At 35.4% G+C, this 17,392-nt stretch overlaps 5 protein-coding genes across 6 annotated transcripts; 2 read left to right on the top strand and 3 right to left on the bottom strand.

Moving 5' to 3' along the window:
- Nucleotides 1–1,682: 1,682 nt before the first annotated feature.
- On the bottom strand, nt 1,683–4,749 carry LOC104706975 (pectin acetylesterase 10). Its single transcript, XM_010423217.3, has 12 exons — nt 4,120–4,749; nt 3,787–3,869; nt 3,550–3,679; nt 3,400–3,473; nt 3,203–3,289; nt 2,984–3,108; nt 2,825–2,885; nt 2,681–2,734; nt 2,505–2,582; nt 2,311–2,416; nt 2,080–2,225; nt 1,683–1,978 (listed from the first exon to the last, which is right to left on the bottom strand). Exons 1-12 carry the CDS (start codon nt 4,316–4,318, stop codon nt 1,871–1,873), a joined length of 1,251 nt encoding a protein of 416 aa, XP_010421519.1. The 5' UTR covers nt 4,319–4,749; the 3' UTR covers nt 1,683–1,870.
- A 1,696-nt stretch (nt 4,750–6,445) lies between these two features.
- Nucleotides 6,446–10,837, top strand: LOC104706974 (flap endonuclease 1). Of its 2 annotated transcripts, XM_087462247.1 has the most exons (18): nt 6,713–6,858; nt 6,974–7,090; nt 7,195–7,253; nt 7,334–7,393; nt 7,515–7,568; nt 7,675–7,723; nt 7,809–7,856; nt 7,954–8,019; nt 8,144–8,194; nt 8,335–8,454; nt 8,536–8,620; nt 8,743–8,824; nt 9,165–9,279; nt 9,357–9,413; nt 9,515–9,561; nt 9,643–9,697; nt 10,056–10,240; nt 10,452–10,837. In XM_087462247.1, the coding sequence occupies exons 1-17, from the start codon at nt 6,847–6,849 to the stop codon at nt 10,230–10,232; spliced, it is 1,254 nt and encodes a 417-aa protein (XP_087318373.1). In that variant the 5' UTR covers nt 6,713–6,846; the 3' UTR covers nt 10,233–10,240; nt 10,452–10,837. The 2 variants fall into 2 exon arrangements, with proteins under 2 accessions (XP_087318374.1, XP_087318373.1); XM_087462248.1 differs by lacking the exon at nt 10,056–10,240 and having other exon boundaries at nt 6,446–6,858.
- Nucleotides 10,838–10,900: 63 nt separating this feature from the next.
- Nucleotides 10,901–11,730, bottom strand: LOC147939894 (heavy metal-associated isoprenylated plant protein 2-like). Its single transcript, XM_087462249.1, has 3 exons — nt 11,515–11,730; nt 11,360–11,435; nt 10,901–11,274 (listed from the first exon to the last, which is right to left on the bottom strand). The coding sequence occupies exons 1-3, from the start codon at nt 11,524–11,526 to the stop codon at nt 11,021–11,023; spliced, it is 342 nt and encodes a 113-aa protein (XP_087318375.1). The 5' UTR covers nt 11,527–11,730; the 3' UTR covers nt 10,901–11,020.
- Nucleotides 11,731–12,432: 702 nt separating this feature from the next.
- On the top strand, nt 12,433–13,748 carry LOC104706970 (putative germin-like protein subfamily 2 member 5). Its single transcript, XM_087461913.1, has 2 exons — nt 12,433–12,653; nt 13,114–13,748. Exons 1-2 carry the CDS (start codon nt 12,536–12,538, stop codon nt 13,647–13,649), a joined length of 654 nt encoding a protein of 217 aa, XP_087318039.1. The 5' UTR covers nt 12,433–12,535; the 3' UTR covers nt 13,650–13,748.
- On the bottom strand, nt 13,697–16,713 carry LOC104736682 (glutamate--tRNA ligase, cytoplasmic). Its single transcript, XM_010423212.3, has 6 exons — nt 16,348–16,713; nt 16,157–16,256; nt 15,908–16,061; nt 14,729–15,819; nt 14,174–14,641; nt 13,697–14,086 (listed from the first exon to the last, which is right to left on the bottom strand). The coding sequence occupies exons 1-6, from the start codon at nt 16,488–16,490 to the stop codon at nt 13,877–13,879; spliced, it is 2,166 nt and encodes a 721-aa protein (XP_010421514.1). The 5' UTR covers nt 16,491–16,713; the 3' UTR covers nt 13,697–13,876.
- Between the last annotated feature and the right edge of the window lie 679 nt (nt 16,714–17,392).

Genomic DNA, 17,392 nt, shown 5'->3' with positions numbered 1-17,392 from the left:
GATAAATAAAAAAAGGATTATATTCAAATTTGTTTATGTACACAATTGTGTAAATTAAAAAATTATTTTCATCTATAATATATATCTGTTCTTTTGTCAACTTATAGTATTTTATATACTTTGTACATACACTATGAATAGAGACAAACCGATATTACAAAGGATTCTCTAGAAATTTCAAAAGCAAATGTTTATGAGTTGATCATTTATATTTTGAAGACTTATATAAAAAAAAGGTATTTTTTATCCTTACACCTCATAATTTGCATGTGAGCCAAAATAATTGAGGCCCTACATTAATCATAACATTCATTTGTATATCACAATCACAGAATATATCAATATATAGCTCCATTGTAATTATTCGATCATTATTGTTTTAATATTTCTCAACTTGTCTATAGATTTAAAAAGCATGTACATATAAAATAACTAAATAAGTATAAATAGAGTTCATTTTTATGAGATTTTTCAATAGAATCGTTGTCGTTTAATATAGAGATAGCGATAACGTAAACAAGAAAAACGAGCTTAGTGATAAAAGACAACGATGATGGCGGTGTGAAGACAATATTATAAAGTTGCATTATCAACCAGTCATGGGGACTTAATATTCAAAATTCAAGACATGAGTTTTTATTAATATTTCTTAAAAGTTTTTAAATAATAGTTTCTTTTGGAAAAACAATGACCCCAGCAGTCGTTAAATGTTTTTTTAATGAAACTTGATAACATCTAATTTTCTAGAAAATGTTTTGGTTAAACATACAGTAAAACAAACAAATTTATCGACAAATTGGAACTTGTTGAAAAATTTCTTAGAAAGTCTCTGCATTCTCTTAAGCATTATATAGAAAATGTATATGTAATTATATCGCCAAACGAAAAAAATGCGTTATGTGTTTATAATTTACGAAAAATGTTTTGTTTTTTTATTTTTATCATCTGAATTTATTATTAATTGTAAATTATAAGATCTACATATTATTTTATCATAGGTAATTAATTCCTTTCTATTCTATCAGTTTCTACAAACACCTCTTGTTCTATATTCTTGATAGATATCTCCTGCTCCGGCCTCCATGGTGGACACCTTCAGTTATGTAAAATCACGGTAAACGGTGATAATTATATATAACTATCGATTGTCTGTAAATTTTACCTTCTAAAACAATCGAACAATATGTATCCTTTGCCTGGTTATCAACATACTTTAAAATATATTATGTTGGTCCAATATTTACAAAAACCCTAGGGTATAATTTTGTGGATACCCTTTAAACAAAACCCATATCTATAAAATCATTTTAATGATTATGGGTCTTGGGCTTTCCAAGCCTTGCCCACCGACGTGAGCTGGACATAATAGTTGCGTTAGTACCTTTAAACAAAATGTAAGTGAAATTAAAACTGATGGTCAAAAAACTTTATAATATAATCTAAGAAACAAGAACTAAAACCTTTTGATTAGTAAACTTTGGTACCACAAACTTGCCTTCGAACGTTCAAGCCAATGTCAGTGTGGTCACAAAATAAATCTCCAATGTGTTTTTTTTTTCTTCCATATTCACTTTTATATTGATACTAAAATAGTCAGACTAGCTTTTAAAAACCGTGTCGGACTGGTCAGATTGACATGTATTATTGTAACTTTGTAAGTATGAAACTAGTTGCAAAGAAACTATTGAAAGGCCTTAGCTTCATATTTCAATCTCTTTAGGAAAACATTTTTTTTTTCCAATGAAGAATTGGTACGTACGAAAAAGATACAATACAACAAGATGACCGATAAATGAAAGAAATGGAACTTTTCTTTTCTTTTTGCTTCTACTTTGTATATAAAGGAAAAAAGAAAGAATGAGAAGATCATTCATCTGAAGACCAGATTGTGGCAGCTCCTATCACATGGGTACGGACAATCTATTAACTTCACTTCAGCTCTATCAAAATACCAATCTCCAACCGCTATCGCCACAGCCTATATCGATCGCAGTTCCAAAAAAAACGTTGAAAGAATTGATTTATTTCAAAACGCTAATTGTTGTTTAAAGGCAAATAAAGATGAAGATGCATGCATACCTTTTTGTGGATAACAGGAGAATTATCGGCGAACCAAGTGTCTTGCCTTTCGGTTTGGCAATGAGAAAAGCAAGAATTGATAAACAAACCGTTCTTTTTCATTTTCGAGAATCCGGTTATAGCTCTCAACATCTGATTTCTAAACCCTGTTGTTAAAAAATGACATTATAAGATAAGAGTTGGATCATTTTTAAAATGAAGATTTTAATTAAGTTAAAGATGCTTTTCGACCTTGCAGGAACCGGATTTGCGCTGGAGTGCATCTGCCATGGTTTAATCTGCATTCATGCCAGTAACCACTAGGATCTGCACTTGGTGGAGCTATACTGCTTTGAATCTGTTAAAGCAGACGAAAAATGATTACTTCTAATGATCTCAATTACCACAAAACAAAACATGCATGGAGTTAGCAGAAGAAAACTTACCTGCCAAATATCATAAGCTGCATTGACAATAAAAAGAGGAGTTTTCATCTGACTGATCAAGTTTTGAGGGAAGAAACACTGTCCCCAAAGCAAAAGATAAAAGAGTTTACCGGTCAGCTTTTGCACTAATATTTTACAAGATGCATAAATGTGGTTACAGAGGTTGAATAGCTTACAGAGGTTGGATTGAGATGGTTTGTGCACAAATGTGGCAAATTGTTCTTCACTCCCTGATTCATTACCATAACAAAAGAAAGTGTTAAAGTAAAATCTTTTTGATTAGAAAATGATATCAAGATTGGTAAATAATAAAATCACACCTGCAACTGCACAACACCATTGTATAGGTTTCTTATCGTGTGACCACCGGAAACATCAGGCCTATAACCACAGAAAAAGAGCGATTCAGTCAACATATACTAAGTTGATTAATTTTAAGAAGAAACAGAAGTAAAGAAGATTCATATGAACTAACTTACGTGTCCAAGAACAAGCCAGCATCACTTAAGCATTTGACTTTGGTATATCTTGAAAACAAATTTCTGAATTCGTCACAGCGTAAAATCACTGCTAGACCACCTGCAGAGCATCCAGATAAAAGTGCCTGAAACAGTAAAATAGTAAACAAAATTAGAAAAACTATTTCATCAAATGTAAAGAGAAAGATATAAGCAAAGAGAAAGGACAAAGTAAAACACCTGCTTGGCATTACGCATTCCCTTGGACTTTAAATCGTCCATTGCAGCTCTCCATATCTTCTCTCCTCTAAACTGAAGCCGTGCAGCCTGAAAATTTTACATACTAAAGAAAATGAAAAGAATTCACAACATGAAAAATCAAGAAAATGAAGTGTATGGTCTCTAAAGAAACAAGATTCATAGGTATCAATGAGAACCTTGTTCTGACTATCTCCGCTAAAGGAACCACCATCGCAGTAACGAAGCTTGACTCTATTCCAGTTGAAAAAATCTGCAAATATAAGAGAATGAGCCTTTTGCTTCTTCAAAAATTTTCACTAATAAAAGCCTAAAAGACAAAAAAAGACCTGGATTTTCTTGAGCTTTATTGCTAAGTATTCCTGTAAACTGTATCTGTTTCTCCATATAGTTAGAAGAACCACGACGAGACTTCTTTCGGTATACACAGTTCCTTATATTGTCACACCATCCTCCTCCCTTTCCACATTTCCAGTTCCAGTTTTTAGTAACAAAAATACTTAAAATATATATATATATATATATGGAACCCAAAAAAAAAAAAAAAAAGACAAACTTTGGCTAACCTCTAATTGAATGAGCCAGCTATTGGCTCCGGATCCATGTCCACGATGTAAGTGATATCCAGGCAATGTACCATCCAAACAAACTGTAATTAAGACAGACAGATCTTAGATTCAAAAACACTGTTCTGTTTTAACATATTTTTCCATTGAATCATTGATGTTATATAGCCACATTAGTACATTACATAATGTACCTCACAATCCAAAATCAAAAAGTAGCTTACTATAAAATGCAACTATCCAAGACACATGAGTAATATTAATATAAGATAAACAAACAAAAAAACCCATTTGTTTGTGGTAAAAAGCAGCTAGATAAGAGAGAGAAAGTACCAGCTCCTTTGGAACCAGCTCCTCTGATAAGTGTGAGACCAACCATTAATGGGTTGAAATTGGAACTAAATTTGGAGAAACCAAACTCTAATTCCTCAATGCGATCTAACTCAGTGACATTGAACTCAAAATACCCATTTGCCTCATTCCCAAGAACCAGTCCTGCAACTACAAAACCTAACAAGAATAGCTTCCACATTGCTCTCTTTAACTCTTTCTTAGAGCTGGCAGTGAAGAAAGAATGGTTAAAAGTAGAAAAATCAGAAAAAAAATATATAAAACAAATGCAGAAACTCGCAATGTGTTAGTGAAAGGATCGATCTTTGTGCTCAGCTTTTAATAACAAGAATAAGAAAGAAGAAGAAGGAGACAGAGCAGAGAAGTGCAGTGAAGAAAGACTGTTTTAAAAAAGATGTTTCATGGCTGGATTCACGTTTGGAATCTCATTACCTCGATCTTCTTAATACTATTAACCTTAATTAAACTATACTAACTATTTATTTTTATTGTAGTAATTATAGTTAATTTATTTTTCTTTAAGACAAAGGGGGAAGAGACCATCTTTTAGTTTACTAGACGTTTGGTTCATACTTGAAACACACATTAACTTACAAAAGAGGTAAGCAATACAAAATTATGATATCAATCTTTTTCATTATTTATATGTTTTTTCATGGTATTTTCTAAATTACGCATTGGAAAGTATTATTTATTCAATTAATAATTTTTTCATGGTATTTTCTAAATTTTCTTTTTCTTCTTTAAAATTCCGCGCAATTCCCACACCAACCAATCTATCTAATGATGTTGAAGAAGCACAATGAAATCATGAGCGATAATTACGGAAGTGGTAATCATGTAATTGCCAACTTACCCATTTGGATTTAAAACATTCTTTTAAGATTAATTAAACTCATACCATCATTGTTTTTGATTGAGTCTGAAGTAACCAAGGATGTCAAAATTAATATACACACAAACATTACATTTTTCCAAAGAGTGAACAAAATTAATTCAAAATATGTCCAAGTGTGTAATTATATCAACAGAAATATGGATTAACATACATATTTCTATCACCCCCTCCTCCAAAATATTTAAGTCCAAAAACTATTTTGACTAACCAAACAAAAATGTCTAATTATATTTTGATTGTGTGTTTGAAAGTAATGGCTGGGAGAGAAGTGGTGGGGCTGTTTGTAAATCCGATGCACATGTTACGCTCCTACAATACAAATAAACCCAGACGGCACGGTGCTATCATCCACTCAACTCAACTGTGTTCTTGTTTAGTTTTGTAAAAAGGTCCTTTTGTTTCGATTTTATTTGTGTATGAGCCTCAGTCACGGGATTTGTTAAACTTTCCACCTCCACTCAATCAATGTTTTGTATTTTAAAATTTTACAACACATAACTTTCAATTATTTTTTCAATACTTATATAACTAAACACATCTCCAATTTGTATATATATATATATATATATATATATATATTCAGTTATTCACATAGTTCATTCTCAAAAACCAAAAAAAAAAAGATATATAGGTTACCTACTTAGATATCTATCACTCCCTCATTAAATACGATAATTATACCTAAATATAATTATTTCAAAAACTATGATGTCATGGTTTTTTACTTGTTTATCTATTCTTTTTTTTTAAATTACTAGTTTTTTTCCTTCTTCAATTGAATACCTATTTTGTCATAATCTTTAATTACATATTATGCTATCTGCAACAAAAACCTCGCAAAAAAAAACTATTATTATTTGCAGAGTTAAAACATGGCATTTCCATTTTTTTTTAAATCGCATTATATTGCTATCCAAAATGATAAGTTATGATATAAAATTCTCTTTTTTGTATAGTAATACAAAAGCCTTGCAATTTTTGTTTACGAGTAATAGTACAAATTTTGTGGTATTAATTAGGATGTTACATAAAAGTAAAAGTTTGGGGAATTAATTGTGAACTTGGGAAAACATGAAGGGGTTATGAAAGGACTAGGACCGTTAGTCCCTTTGTATGTTTCCGTGGGACGTAATTAATATTGTACGGTTCTCCATAAAATCCTGTCGGTGTGTGAGTTTTTATAGCGTAATCGTATTTAAAATGATCACGTACCACCACCGTCTTCTTTTTTTTTTTTTTTTTTTTTATCAATAATGTAGACGTCGATTAACATAAAATAAAAACACACAATACCCATTCACCACCGTTACGTTCTTTGGTTTTTACTCCTTGACCCATACGATTCCCATGCATGCACGAATAGTCTGAAACGATCCTTACTTGTATTTTTGTTAATTTGGCAACTCAATTGTACAGTTTCGTTTACTAGATATGGTTTGTTATCAAGTATCAACTACACTTTCTCTTTAGAATTATACATATATTTATATAAGACATTTACTTTTGTATGGTTTCTTATCAAGTATCAACTACAGTTTCGTTTAATGGTTTTAGGAGAAATTGTTTTTATGTGTCGAAAAAAGAAAAGAATAATATGAGTAATAGGCCCATATGGGCCATAACCAGTTGATGGGCTCATTAGGTTTAAAGGCCTCATTAAGTTGATCAGACTATAGCGCGCCCACACGTGTTGAGGAGGCGGGAAAACAACATCGCCGGCGTCAGAGAGACCAAAGTGGCATAGAGTTCACCGAGAGAGAAAGAACAAAACCTTCGCTCGCTGATTCGCTCTGTTTTATCTGTAAATCGCCATGGGTATCAAGGTCTGATGGAGCGAACGATTTCTTCTCGTTTCAATTTTAGATATACCTTTCCTGAATTGGATCTAATGCTGATGTCTTTTTCGTTGGGTGAAAAAAAATGTCTGATTTTTTTTAGGGTTTAACGAAGCTTTTAGCCGACAATGCGCCAAGTTGTATGAAAGAACAGAAATTTGAGAGCTATTTTGGTCGGAAAATCGCCGTTGATGCTAGCATGAGCATCTACCAATTCCTTGTTCGTTCCCTTCTCCTCCCCCTTTCTATCAATCTTATTTCGCACTGATCTCAGTCAGCGAGAGAGTATTAACTTTTGTAAATTGTGAAATCGATGTGACGCAGATTGTGGTAGGGAGAACTGGGACTGAAATGCTCACTAATGAAGCTGGTGAAGTCACTAGGTTACGGCTACTTACTACTCTCTGTTTCCACATTTTGTAAAGTTTGGATCTTTCTATCTGATTTGTTTTTGTACATGTAGCCATTTACAAGGGATGTTTAATCGAACGATTCGTCTTCTAGAAGCTGGGATTAAGCCTGTGTAATGCTCCCTTTCCACATTCTTTTTTTCTTTTTTTGTACTTTCTCTTGTCAGTAGAAAAGGTTTGCCTTTTACTACTAGTCTTGCTAATTTAGTTCCCTTAATCTTTTTTTGGCTTCAGATATGTTTTCGATGGAAAGCCCCCGGAGTTAAAGAGACAAGAACTGGCAAAACGGTATTTTTTTTGCTATCATGAATTGAGTTTTAAGTTTATAAGTGGTAAGGTGAGTTACTGAACTGTTTTGCAACTATGGTTTTTATTTATTCTAATCTTGATTCAGTTACTCCAAGAGAGCTGATGCAACTGCAGATTTGACTGGTGCAATTGAGGTTTGTCACTCGTTCTTGCCTTACGAGTTTGCTTAGTTTACTACTAAAAGAGCGTGATTTTTTAGAAGCTATTTTATGCTGACAGGCAGGAAACAAGGAGGACATTGAGAAGTACAGCAAACGGACTGTGAAGGTACTCTATTCTTTTCCATCTATGAATCGTTTGACTTCTTATTTTTATAGCATCCACTTGAAAGCAATTGATATATGTATAATCTCCCACCCTCCAGGTGACAAAACAGCACAATGACGACTGCAAAAGACTCTTGAGACTCATGGGGGTGCCTGTTGTTGAGGTACTTATGTTATGTGCAGGGGCTTGAGGATCTCTATCTCCCCTCTAATAACTTATCTTTTTGGTTATGATATGAAATGGCTAAAAAGTTTGAAAAGAAGTCTGATGTGGCTTCTTACACACAGGCCACTTCCGAAGCTGAAGCGCAATGTGCTGCACTTTGCAAGTCAGGAAAGGTCTAATTTCTTTTGTCTGTTCTCCTTTTGGTGTTTACTGACAGTTTTGAGTGACCAATATCTCCAATCTTGTAGAACTGGAAGTTTTACAAGGTTTGCACTTTGCAATGCTTCCTTACGAATAGTTTCTGTCTGTTTAGGTTTATGGTGTGGCTTCTGAAGATATGGATTCCTTGACTTTTGGAGCTCCTAAGTTTCTTCGCCATCTGATGGATCCTAGTTCCAGAAAGATCCCTGTCATGGAATTTGAAGTTGCTAAGGTTTCTCTCGCACACACACTATCCTTTTCTTCTACGTGTTAAGTAAATGAGATCATCTCTTCTCTTGTGGTCTCATTTCAGATTTTAGAAGAGCTTCAACTTACCATGGATCAGTTCATCGACTTGTGCATATTGTCAGGGTGTGACTATTGTGACAGCATCCGAGGTATCTAGAGATTTATTTTGCCTCTTTATATCTTTCAACTGTGGGTGAAATGTATCAACACAGTCGTTTTTAGCTTTGTTAAATGCAAAAGCATGTAAACTAATATGCATTTTGTGTCACAGGTATCGGAGGGCAGACTGCCCTAAAGCTCATTCGCCAGCATGGATCTATTGAGACCATACTTGAAAATATAAACAAAGAAAGGTTTGCCTCTGTTAAATTATCTCAGAGTTATTTGATTTGGGGACAAGATACTGATTTTATGATATAATAGCTCAAACTAACCCATGCGAGTGAAGGTTATAAATTGCGAATTCAGTCTAATTGGGTGCATATTACCCTGTGTCTTCTGTTGAAAAATGAAAAATTTTCTCTCCAAGTTGCATTACCAAAACCAAGCTTAGAAGCTTTTTGTGTCAATTTGTAGTCTGATAGAAATTAATCTTTACTGTTAATTTTGTTGAGTTCCTACTTAGAATATCTGCTGTTCCAAGAAACAATAGCTACTGTGTTAAAGACCTTTACCACTCTGTATTATATGTAGGTATCAAATACCTGAGGAATGGCCATATAATGAAGCTCGGAGACTTTTCAAAGAACCTGATGTCTTAACAGATGAAGAGCAGCTTGATATTAAGTGGACCTCTCCAGATGAAGAGGTAGAAACTGAGTTCTCCCCCTTTTTAGATTCTTCGGGAGTGTTTTTTAGTTACCTCTTTGTTTTCTCCTTTGCCAGGGTATAGTTCAGTTTTTGGTGAATGAAAATGGATTCAACATTGATAGGGTAACAAAGGTATGTTTCATGTAGTGTTGTCATACTTTGTTCCATATTGCCATATAGATGCAATGCTTTATTCTGACAATATTATGGATGATCTGAAATTTTTTATATAGGCCATAGAGAAAATTAAAACTGCGAAGAACAAATCATCCCAGGGCAGGTATGCACCTCTCGAACAGTATAGTGGTGATTTAAGCTTTTACTTCTCTTTCCACTCATTTATTTCTTAAACATTTCACAGGCTGGAATCATTTTTCAAGCCAGTTGCTAACTCATCCGTGCCTGCTAAGAGAAAGGTTTGTCTCCTTCAATTTTATATATGGTTGAACCAAATAGCTCTTAAGAACTTTTCTTTTGACTTGCACATGAATGTGTACGTCCTATAATCTTTTAAGTGCCAAAAGAAACACGGATTAGTAAATTAGTTGGTAAGTCTATGAATGTTAAAACAATTCCCCGATTCGTGGTTTGTGAGACGTTGATCTTCTTCATGCTGCCCACCTACACCTTGTGATAATGAATTCACTGTGTCCATAGCTAGCCAGAAACTCTTAATACAAGTCCAGAAATGGATGGAAATATATGCACACACTTAAGGGAAAACTTATATGCCTAGTTGCCTCTGAGGTGATTCCTCAATATACTGGATCACAGGGTACCAAATGTTTGCTCCAGCAGTATAAACCAGCTATCAGCAATAAAGTATTTTCTCTACATGCTTTTGGATGGAACACCTCCAATAAAATTGCTAGCCTTAAGTTGTTCTCTCTATCTCGGGGTTCCGACCTTTCTGTTCAAGTGGCTGGAGGTGGCTTAGGCACAAGAGTTTAAATATCACGGTGAATATTTAAAATCAATCTGCCATAATTTCTGTAGTTCTACTTAGCTATATGTTTAGTGTACGTCGCTGAGCTGGAAACTACCTTACATAGACTAAGCGCCTCCATTCTTAATCCTGTGTTAAATAGAACACTCTACTTTGTGTTCCACATGTTTTAGATATACATACATCATTTGGTGTTTATAATATTTTTTTTTACTTTCTAATAGGAGATCCCAGAGAGTACCACTAAAGGAGCAGCAAATAAGAAAACCAAGGGAGGTGGTGGAAGGAAGAAGAAGTAAATCACAATTCAAGTTGTTCTAAGGCTGTATAAGTTAGTACGCTTCTGCTGCAAAGATCTCGGGAGAAGATTGATAAACTTTGATGATTTTCCTAGGGTTAAGTAGTCTGTTTGCTTTTTGTTTTACAACGTTTCCGAAACCTTCGTTAGTCTCTGCTTCCTCAATGGTAGAAAATTAGTATGGTCTGGACTTCTTTTGCATCATTGTGGTTTCGGTGATGGCATGATCATGAATTTGCTTTTGACAAGGAAAATGCTTGTGCTTGTGTATTCGAAATTGGGCTGATTTCAGAATTTAGATGTGATGTAAAAGCAAGACTCCACGTCAAATTATGTGATATTAGCACTAGTTTCAGATAACAGGAGGGGTGCCAATAACACAAAGATTCATCACATAGCCAAATAACTGAAATGTTTACATAAGAAATTATTTTACTGACTAAAGATTACAAGATTTTACATGAAGACTGACTATATAAGAGATGGAGACAGGATTCAAACAATGGTGCAGCCGCTTCCGCTCTCATAGCTACTAACTGTTACCATGTCACAGGGGGTGTAGTAGTAGTAAGGGAAACAAGGATCCTTCTTAGGGTCTGGTTTTGGATCTGGTTTTTTCGGTGGTCCAACACTGATAACTACTGGTTTCTGTTTAATCTTCTTAAGCTGTTCTGCTACGCAGACTGGATCCATCGTACCAACCACGGTTAGTATGCTCTTCTCTTGATCCAGCGAAACCTGATTCACACCTGCATTCAAATCTCTCATCTTACAATTTCATCTCTCATATACCGACAGGTTTAGTAACAAGTTTTTTTAATTAAAATATCATACCTTCTAGCTCTGTAACGGCCTCCATGATTGCATGTTTGCATTTCTCACAGTCGATATCCACTTTGATCTCAATTTTCTGCACAAAACCGAATGATTTTCAAGGAAAAAAAAAACTCGGATTCGTTTCCAAATTAGTATGAGCGTATGATTTTTACCTTAGTCGTCATGATGGAGAGATTAACTAAGAATGATATGGATTATGGGATTTAGTTATGAATAGATGAGAAGAAACTAGAATCATATAAATAGAAGAATTCACTTAAGAGTTGTCTCTTATTGTTCTCATTTCTCAACATCTTCCTTTATTATAAGCGACTTGACTTATATTTTTAAGTCTTTCTCCCAAACAGTTGCGTCAACGAACACACTCTAGTTTATATGTTGGTAATCTATACATATATATTAATAAATTTATACATATTGATATATACATCTAATATTAAGACTCAACTTGAATCGGAGATTTTATCCATGAGGGAATTTGTTTAGTCCTAAGTCTTAACTATTTTGTTCACTTGTCCCTTTATATAATGTTTTAATACGAACACATTAAATATTATTGTACTTGACAATGACAGTGACATTTTAGCGGACAATCCCTGTCGGCCTTTATCGGTCATAATCCGGTTTTAGTTTGGATCCAACATAAGATGAAACCTTCAACAAACCAGACTGTGTTTTATACAGATCTCCCCGGTTCGGTTAAAGTGTAAGTTTTGGATTCAGTTTGACCAAAACAAAACTTATTGATGCAAGTTGTTTTTTAAACCAAAACTTACTTAACGAAATAACCAGCCAACTTCTAGTTTCTTGTGTTTGGTGGCTTGGAGATTACTAATTTCCAGGAAGATAAGTTATTTTAGGTGAGTTTCCTCGGACGGTGCTAAACTAAACCATAATTAAGATTAGATGTCTCTATTTCTCCAATAAACAACCCTGTAAATCACAACTTCCCCACCTCAAATGTTAAGCACACTTAAAACTTATTTTTGGCTAAATTAAGGGGCTAAAACCAACCTTTAACAATTTGCCTAATAATAAACGTTTCAAAAGCTTCTCCATATCTATAAGAACACCAAAATTAAAGCTTCTCTATTCGTGAATTTATTTTCTTGTTTATAAATTCATCAAAAACAATCTCTTTTTAAATAAATAACAACAACAACAACAAAAATAATGGCCTCTATGACGACCAATTTTGTTGTTGTTGTTGTTGTCACCATGTTGGTCGCAGCCGTGGCCATTGCGGAATGTGAGATGCTTCAAGATGCTTGTGTTGCTGATTTGTCCAATGGTATTTTACTTACCCCAATAACCACATTTTGCTTTGACCTCTTTTGTTTATTCATAAACAACTCAAGATTTTCTTTTATATAAACAATTTCCACAGGATATTATGTTTCTTCTCCCTAGCTGCTTAGAAACAATATATCTTTTAAGAAATGTGACACCAATTGTGATATTTTGTAACGAAATCTTCTCATTTGTATCATACTTTATTTATATTTTTTGATTTACTATTATATTATTCAAGACTTTCTTGGAAATTTATCATGACTTTTATAAATGATATAGTATTTGTCAAAATGTTCAAAAAAAAGTTAGGTGGACGACACATGATTGAAATCATTAAACATTCTTTTTCAATAGTACCATACCAACAAATAAATTTGAAGCACTTTCTGTCTTTTTTTTTTTGTTCTTGTCAAAATATATCTAATTTTGTTTGTTTATTTTCTTTTAACATAATGAAGCGGTCAAGGTCAACGGATACACTTGCAAGGACTCAACACAAATGACACCCGAAGACTTCTACTTCCAAGGCTTAGCTTCCGCTGCTGCCACTAACACCTCTACCGGCTCAGTCGTGACCGGAGCCAACGTAGAAAAGCTACCAGGACTCAACACCCTCGGCCTCTCCATGTCTCGCATCGATTACGCCCCAAACGGCCTAAACCCACCTCATGTCCACCCACGGGCCTCCGAGATCATTTTCGTCCTCGAGGGTCAGCTCTACGTCGGCTTCGTAACAACCGCCGGAAAACTTATGGCCAAACACATTAACAAAGGAGAGATTTTCGTCTTCCCCAAGGGACTCCTCCATTTCCAAAAGAACGTTGCCAACACTCCAGCATCTGTAATCGCAGCCTTCGATAGCCAATTGCCCGGAACACAATCACTTGTCGCCTCTCTCTTTGGAGCTCTTCCCGATGACATTCTCGTTAAGTCATTCCAGCTCAAAACCAAACAGGTTCAGAGGATCAAATCCAGATACCCAGCCAAGAAATGAGTTTGTTTTTGGTCTCAAAATGTAAACACTAAGCAAAGAAGAATGAATGAAGATAAAGTTTGCAACTTTAAATTATAATGAGATGAAAAATTAAGCAAAGAACTGATTAAAAGCTCTGTTTTTCATTGTCTTAAAACCCTAACGAGCAAATTTCTCAACACAAATGTTCATAAAATGGGAAAATCAAAAATAGAGTTTTTTTTTTCTTCTGTGCCACGTTTCATTCATCACTTAGCCGCTCTACCATCTGGAATAGAGAATAGGACAATGGGCTTAGACGATTTGACAAAAGGCACATCACATCTGAAATAGCCTTTCCTCTCAAGCTGAATCACATCTCCACATTTCAGATTCCTCATATTCGAATCACCAAGTGCCAATGTTTCCTTCTTAGTGTTAGGATTCACAAAGTCAGCAACTTCATCATCATCTTCCAGCTGGGTTGCAACAAACAAAAAAAAGAAAGAGATCAGTGATCTTGAGAGAGAGAACAATAATGTAGAGATGTACTGACCGAGTCTTACCTTCTTCTTGGTGATTAGATAATCAAACTCTGTTAATGTGAGATTAACCAATTCATTGGTGTCAGGAAGCCATGTGAGCTTCAGCTTTGTAGTCTTTACAGATCCTTGGAGATTCAGAACGCCAGATAACGCAGTGACATGACCCTCCTCGTCCTTTGTGATTTCCTTTACAATGGCATTTCCCCAATCCATCAAAGTTACTTCCTCACCAACAGATATCGCACTCGCATCAACTTCCTCCATCCAAATGCTCTTGGTGAAAGTGGTTGCCTTTTCTCCAGCACCTTCGAATTTCTTGTGCTTTGGTATCATGCGAACAAACGGCTCATCAGGACCATCCGTTAAGGTAAATAGTACACGACGCTCTGCAATTACAGCCGTGTGTCTAGGGCACACAGGATCAATTATTCTTTTATTAATAGACCAAAGTTTGTCCCATTCCATCAAATTTAGATTCTTTGAAGCCCCCTGGAAAAGTTAAAAAACATCAACAGATATATTATTACAGATCACTCGAAAGATACAAGCAACAACGCAAAAGAAAGAAAGGCTTACCTGCTCGAGAATGAACTGAATCAGAGCCTCGATTTTCAAACCTCTACGAACAATTCCTTGGACTGTCGGGAAGCGTGGATCATCCCACCCATCAACCAACTTACTCTGGACAAACCAGAGAAGCTTACGCTTACTGAGAAGTGTAAAAACGAGATTTAACCGGCTGAACTCATAAAGCTGAACCTGTCGCATTCCCATGTCATCCAGAACTTTAAAGTACTGAGCATTCCGGTCATGGTACTCACTAGACCGAAGGGCATGCGTTATACCTTCAAGGGAATCAACAAACGGGCAAGCAAAGTCATATGTAGGATATATCTTATACTTATCCCCAATACGGTGGTGAGACATAGGATTGCATCGATAATAAACCGGGTCACGCATGGCTTTGTTGGGATCTTGCATGTTGAATTTCCCGCGTACGCAGCACTGTAAGCCTCTCTCACTTCCCTTAATCATTTCCTTCCATAGCTTCAAATTCTCATCGACGCTATGATTCCTGCATTTCGAATCAATCCCATCCATCCTCTCTTTCTGCATCTGCTCCCTTGGCGTGTCGTCAACATATGCCTTGCCCTCACGCATAAGTTTTTCCGCCATTTCCATCAGTTCAGGAAAGTAGTCTGAAGTGTATGTCACTTTCTCATACTTGATCCCCAAGGTCCCAATATCTTTCACAAGATTATCCACAAACTCATTGCTTTCTTTAGCAGGGTTAGTATCATCAAAACGCACAATCACTTCCCCTTGGTAACGCTCAGCAAAATACTTGTTCAGCAACGCAGCCTTGGCATGTCCAATGTGAAGGTAACCACTTGGCTCAGGAGCAAACCGAAGTCGAACCTTTCCAATCTCTGCTTCCGGCAAGTCCACTTCAGGTTTGCCTTTATCCTGTGCATCTGCTTTCGTAGTAGCCTGTTGGCTGTCTTTAGACTTTGGTGCAGCCACAGGCTTCCCTGACCCCTTCTTCACATATGTTGCTAAAACCTTGTTAAGCAGCTCGCCGTACTCATCTAAAATCGAATTGAACCATCTAACCAAACTCTGATACTTTTTCGATTTCCTCAAACTTTCCCATCTTTGGCCAGTTCCTACCAAATAGTTCAACTAAATCAGGCTTCAAATACAGAGAAACTCATACCAAACTCATAACAAAGATAAATGAAATTTATTTTAAACCTGCAAGAGCTGACCAAATAGCAACATCAGCAATGGAAAGAGAATGACCAACAAGAAACGTGCGAGTCTCAAGATACTTATCAACACGACCACAAGCATTCTCAAACTCTGAACCAGAGGAGAAGACAGAAGCGTAATCTAGCCACTCATCAATCTGATTAATCACCCCACAAGAAAGGATTTAGCAATTTTACACTAGAAGATTCATACTATGATTAATAAAATAGATAACTCCATGAATCGAGAGACCTGGGAAGAATCAAAAGCATCGTTGCCGTAGAAACCAGGAAGCTTGTTAGCTGATCGACCAACATATCGAAGAAGAACAGTGGTTCCACTCAATTTCCTCCTGAAAAATCAAGAATTTGAAGACAAAGTGTCAAACTTTCCGAGAAAGAAGAAGAAGAAGAAATAATCAGGCAGAGAAAAAAGGAAAGTACCCGTCGGAGAAGACGAAAGAAGCGACGGTGGCTGCGGAGGCGGAGGAGGAATCAATAGTTACCGGAGAGGCAGAGAGAGAAAGAGCAACGATGACTGAAAGTGGTGGACTTTCCGGTGGGAACGAAAGCTTCATCCCATCCATCTTTAGATCTGAGAAAAAAGGTTATGGCGGCGAAGAACGTCGATGGCTTCTGTTTTTCTTCTTCTATCGGACGTCAAAAACAACGCGTATTGGAGATATAAAACAAGGACTAGGTTGAACCGGGTTTTTTGGTTTTTTTTGGTCGTCAGTTGAACCGGATTATTGTTACTTCACGACCGTGTGAGTTACTTGTCATGTTTTCATATTTAGTTTTTTTCTAGATACTTTTCGTGTGACAAAAATAGTTTCAAGTTATTTTTGTTTGGACGTTTAATAGGCAATGGTTTTGGATTCGAATAAAAAAACATCAAAAAATAAAAACGTGTTATTTAAAACCTAAAATAATTAGTGTTGTTATTTTCATACCCACGATTTTTCAACAAAATCAAAATTCTAATTTTACCTCGGTTATCTAATTAATTATTAATTATTAATTTAAAAATTTTCGGTTTTCTGTTAACCATATCAAACCAAGAGTTAACTGGTATTTAATTACTCTTAAACCGTTTCTTCAACCTTCCACTTAATGGTTTGGATATTTTTTTATCCAGATGGAGCAGACTCGATTGGGGAACAATTCTGGGCGAGTTGTTGTGTTTATTTTTGATTTTTGGATCATACAAAGAAGAAGAAATCGGCAATGGGCGAGATTTGCGGGATTACAGTAGCAAGAGTTTCATAAGAGTTACAAGGTACTTTTCCAGATTCGAAGAGATTGACGGATTCGGCGAGTATATCAGTGCCTGAGATTTTTTGTTTTTTTCGTTAGAAATGTTGGTATAAGCTTGAAGTAGCTTGGAGATCAAGCTAAGTATATTTAGGAGGATCTAAATATACATATCAAATATGTTAGTTTTACTTTCTTTAGGAGTTATCTAAAGTAAGTTTTCCAAAAAAGTGTT

This window comes from Camelina sativa, chromosome 8 (genome assembly GCF_030686135.1).
Source record: "Camelina sativa cultivar CO46 ecotype springtype chromosome 8, ASM3068613v1".
NCBI lineage: Eukaryota > Viridiplantae > Streptophyta > Magnoliopsida > Brassicales > Brassicaceae > Camelina > Camelina sativa.
This window is presented reverse-complemented; position numbering and strand designations above follow the sequence as displayed.

Bases quoted from the DNA above. Each gene is read 5' to 3' on its own strand.
- LOC104706970 (XM_087461913.1), top strand. From the start codon at position 12,536: ATGGCCTCTATGACGACCAATTTTGTTGTTGTTGTTGTTGTCACCATG. The intron at 12,654-13,113 runs GTATTTTACTTA...AACATAATGAAG, and splicing joins TGTTGCTGATTTGTCCAATG to CGGTCAAGGTCAACGGATAC.
- LOC147939894 (XM_087462249.1), bottom strand. The intron at 11,275-11,359 runs GTATGATATTTT...ATTTGAATGCAG, and splicing joins GGCCGTTACAGAGCTAGAAG to GTGTGAATCAGGTTTCGCTG.
- LOC104706974 (XM_087462247.1), top strand. The intron at 7,254-7,333 runs GTTACGGCTACT...TTGTACATGTAG, and splicing joins GAAGCTGGTGAAGTCACTAG to CCATTTACAAGGGATGTTTA. The intron at 9,698-10,055 runs GTTTGTCTCCTT...ACTGGATCACAG, and splicing joins CCGTGCCTGCTAAGAGAAAG to GGTACCAAATGTTTGCTCCA.
- LOC104736682 (XM_010423212.3), bottom strand. From the start codon at position 16,490: ATGGATGGGATGAAGCTTTCGTTCCCACCGGAAAGTCCACCACTTTCA. The intron at 16,257-16,347 runs GTACTTTCCTTT...TTGATTTTTCAG, and splicing joins TCTTTCGTCTTCTCCGACGG to GAGGAAATTGAGTGGAACCA. The intron at 16,062-16,156 runs GTCTCTCGATTC...GTGATTAATCAG, and splicing joins ATGCTTTTGATTCTTCCCAG to ATTGATGAGTGGCTAGATTA.
- LOC104706975 (XM_010423217.3), bottom strand. From the start codon at position 4,318: ATGTGGAAGCTATTCTTGTTAGGTTTTGTAGTTGCAGGACTGGTTCTT. The intron at 2,886-2,983 runs GTAAGTTAGTTC...CTGTGGTTATAG, and splicing joins GCTGGCTTGTTCTTGGACAC to GCCTGATGTTTCCGGTGGTC. The intron at 2,583-2,680 runs GTAAGCTATTCA...CTTTGGGGACAG, and splicing joins ACCATCTCAATCCAACCTCT to TGTTTCTTCCCTCAAAACTT.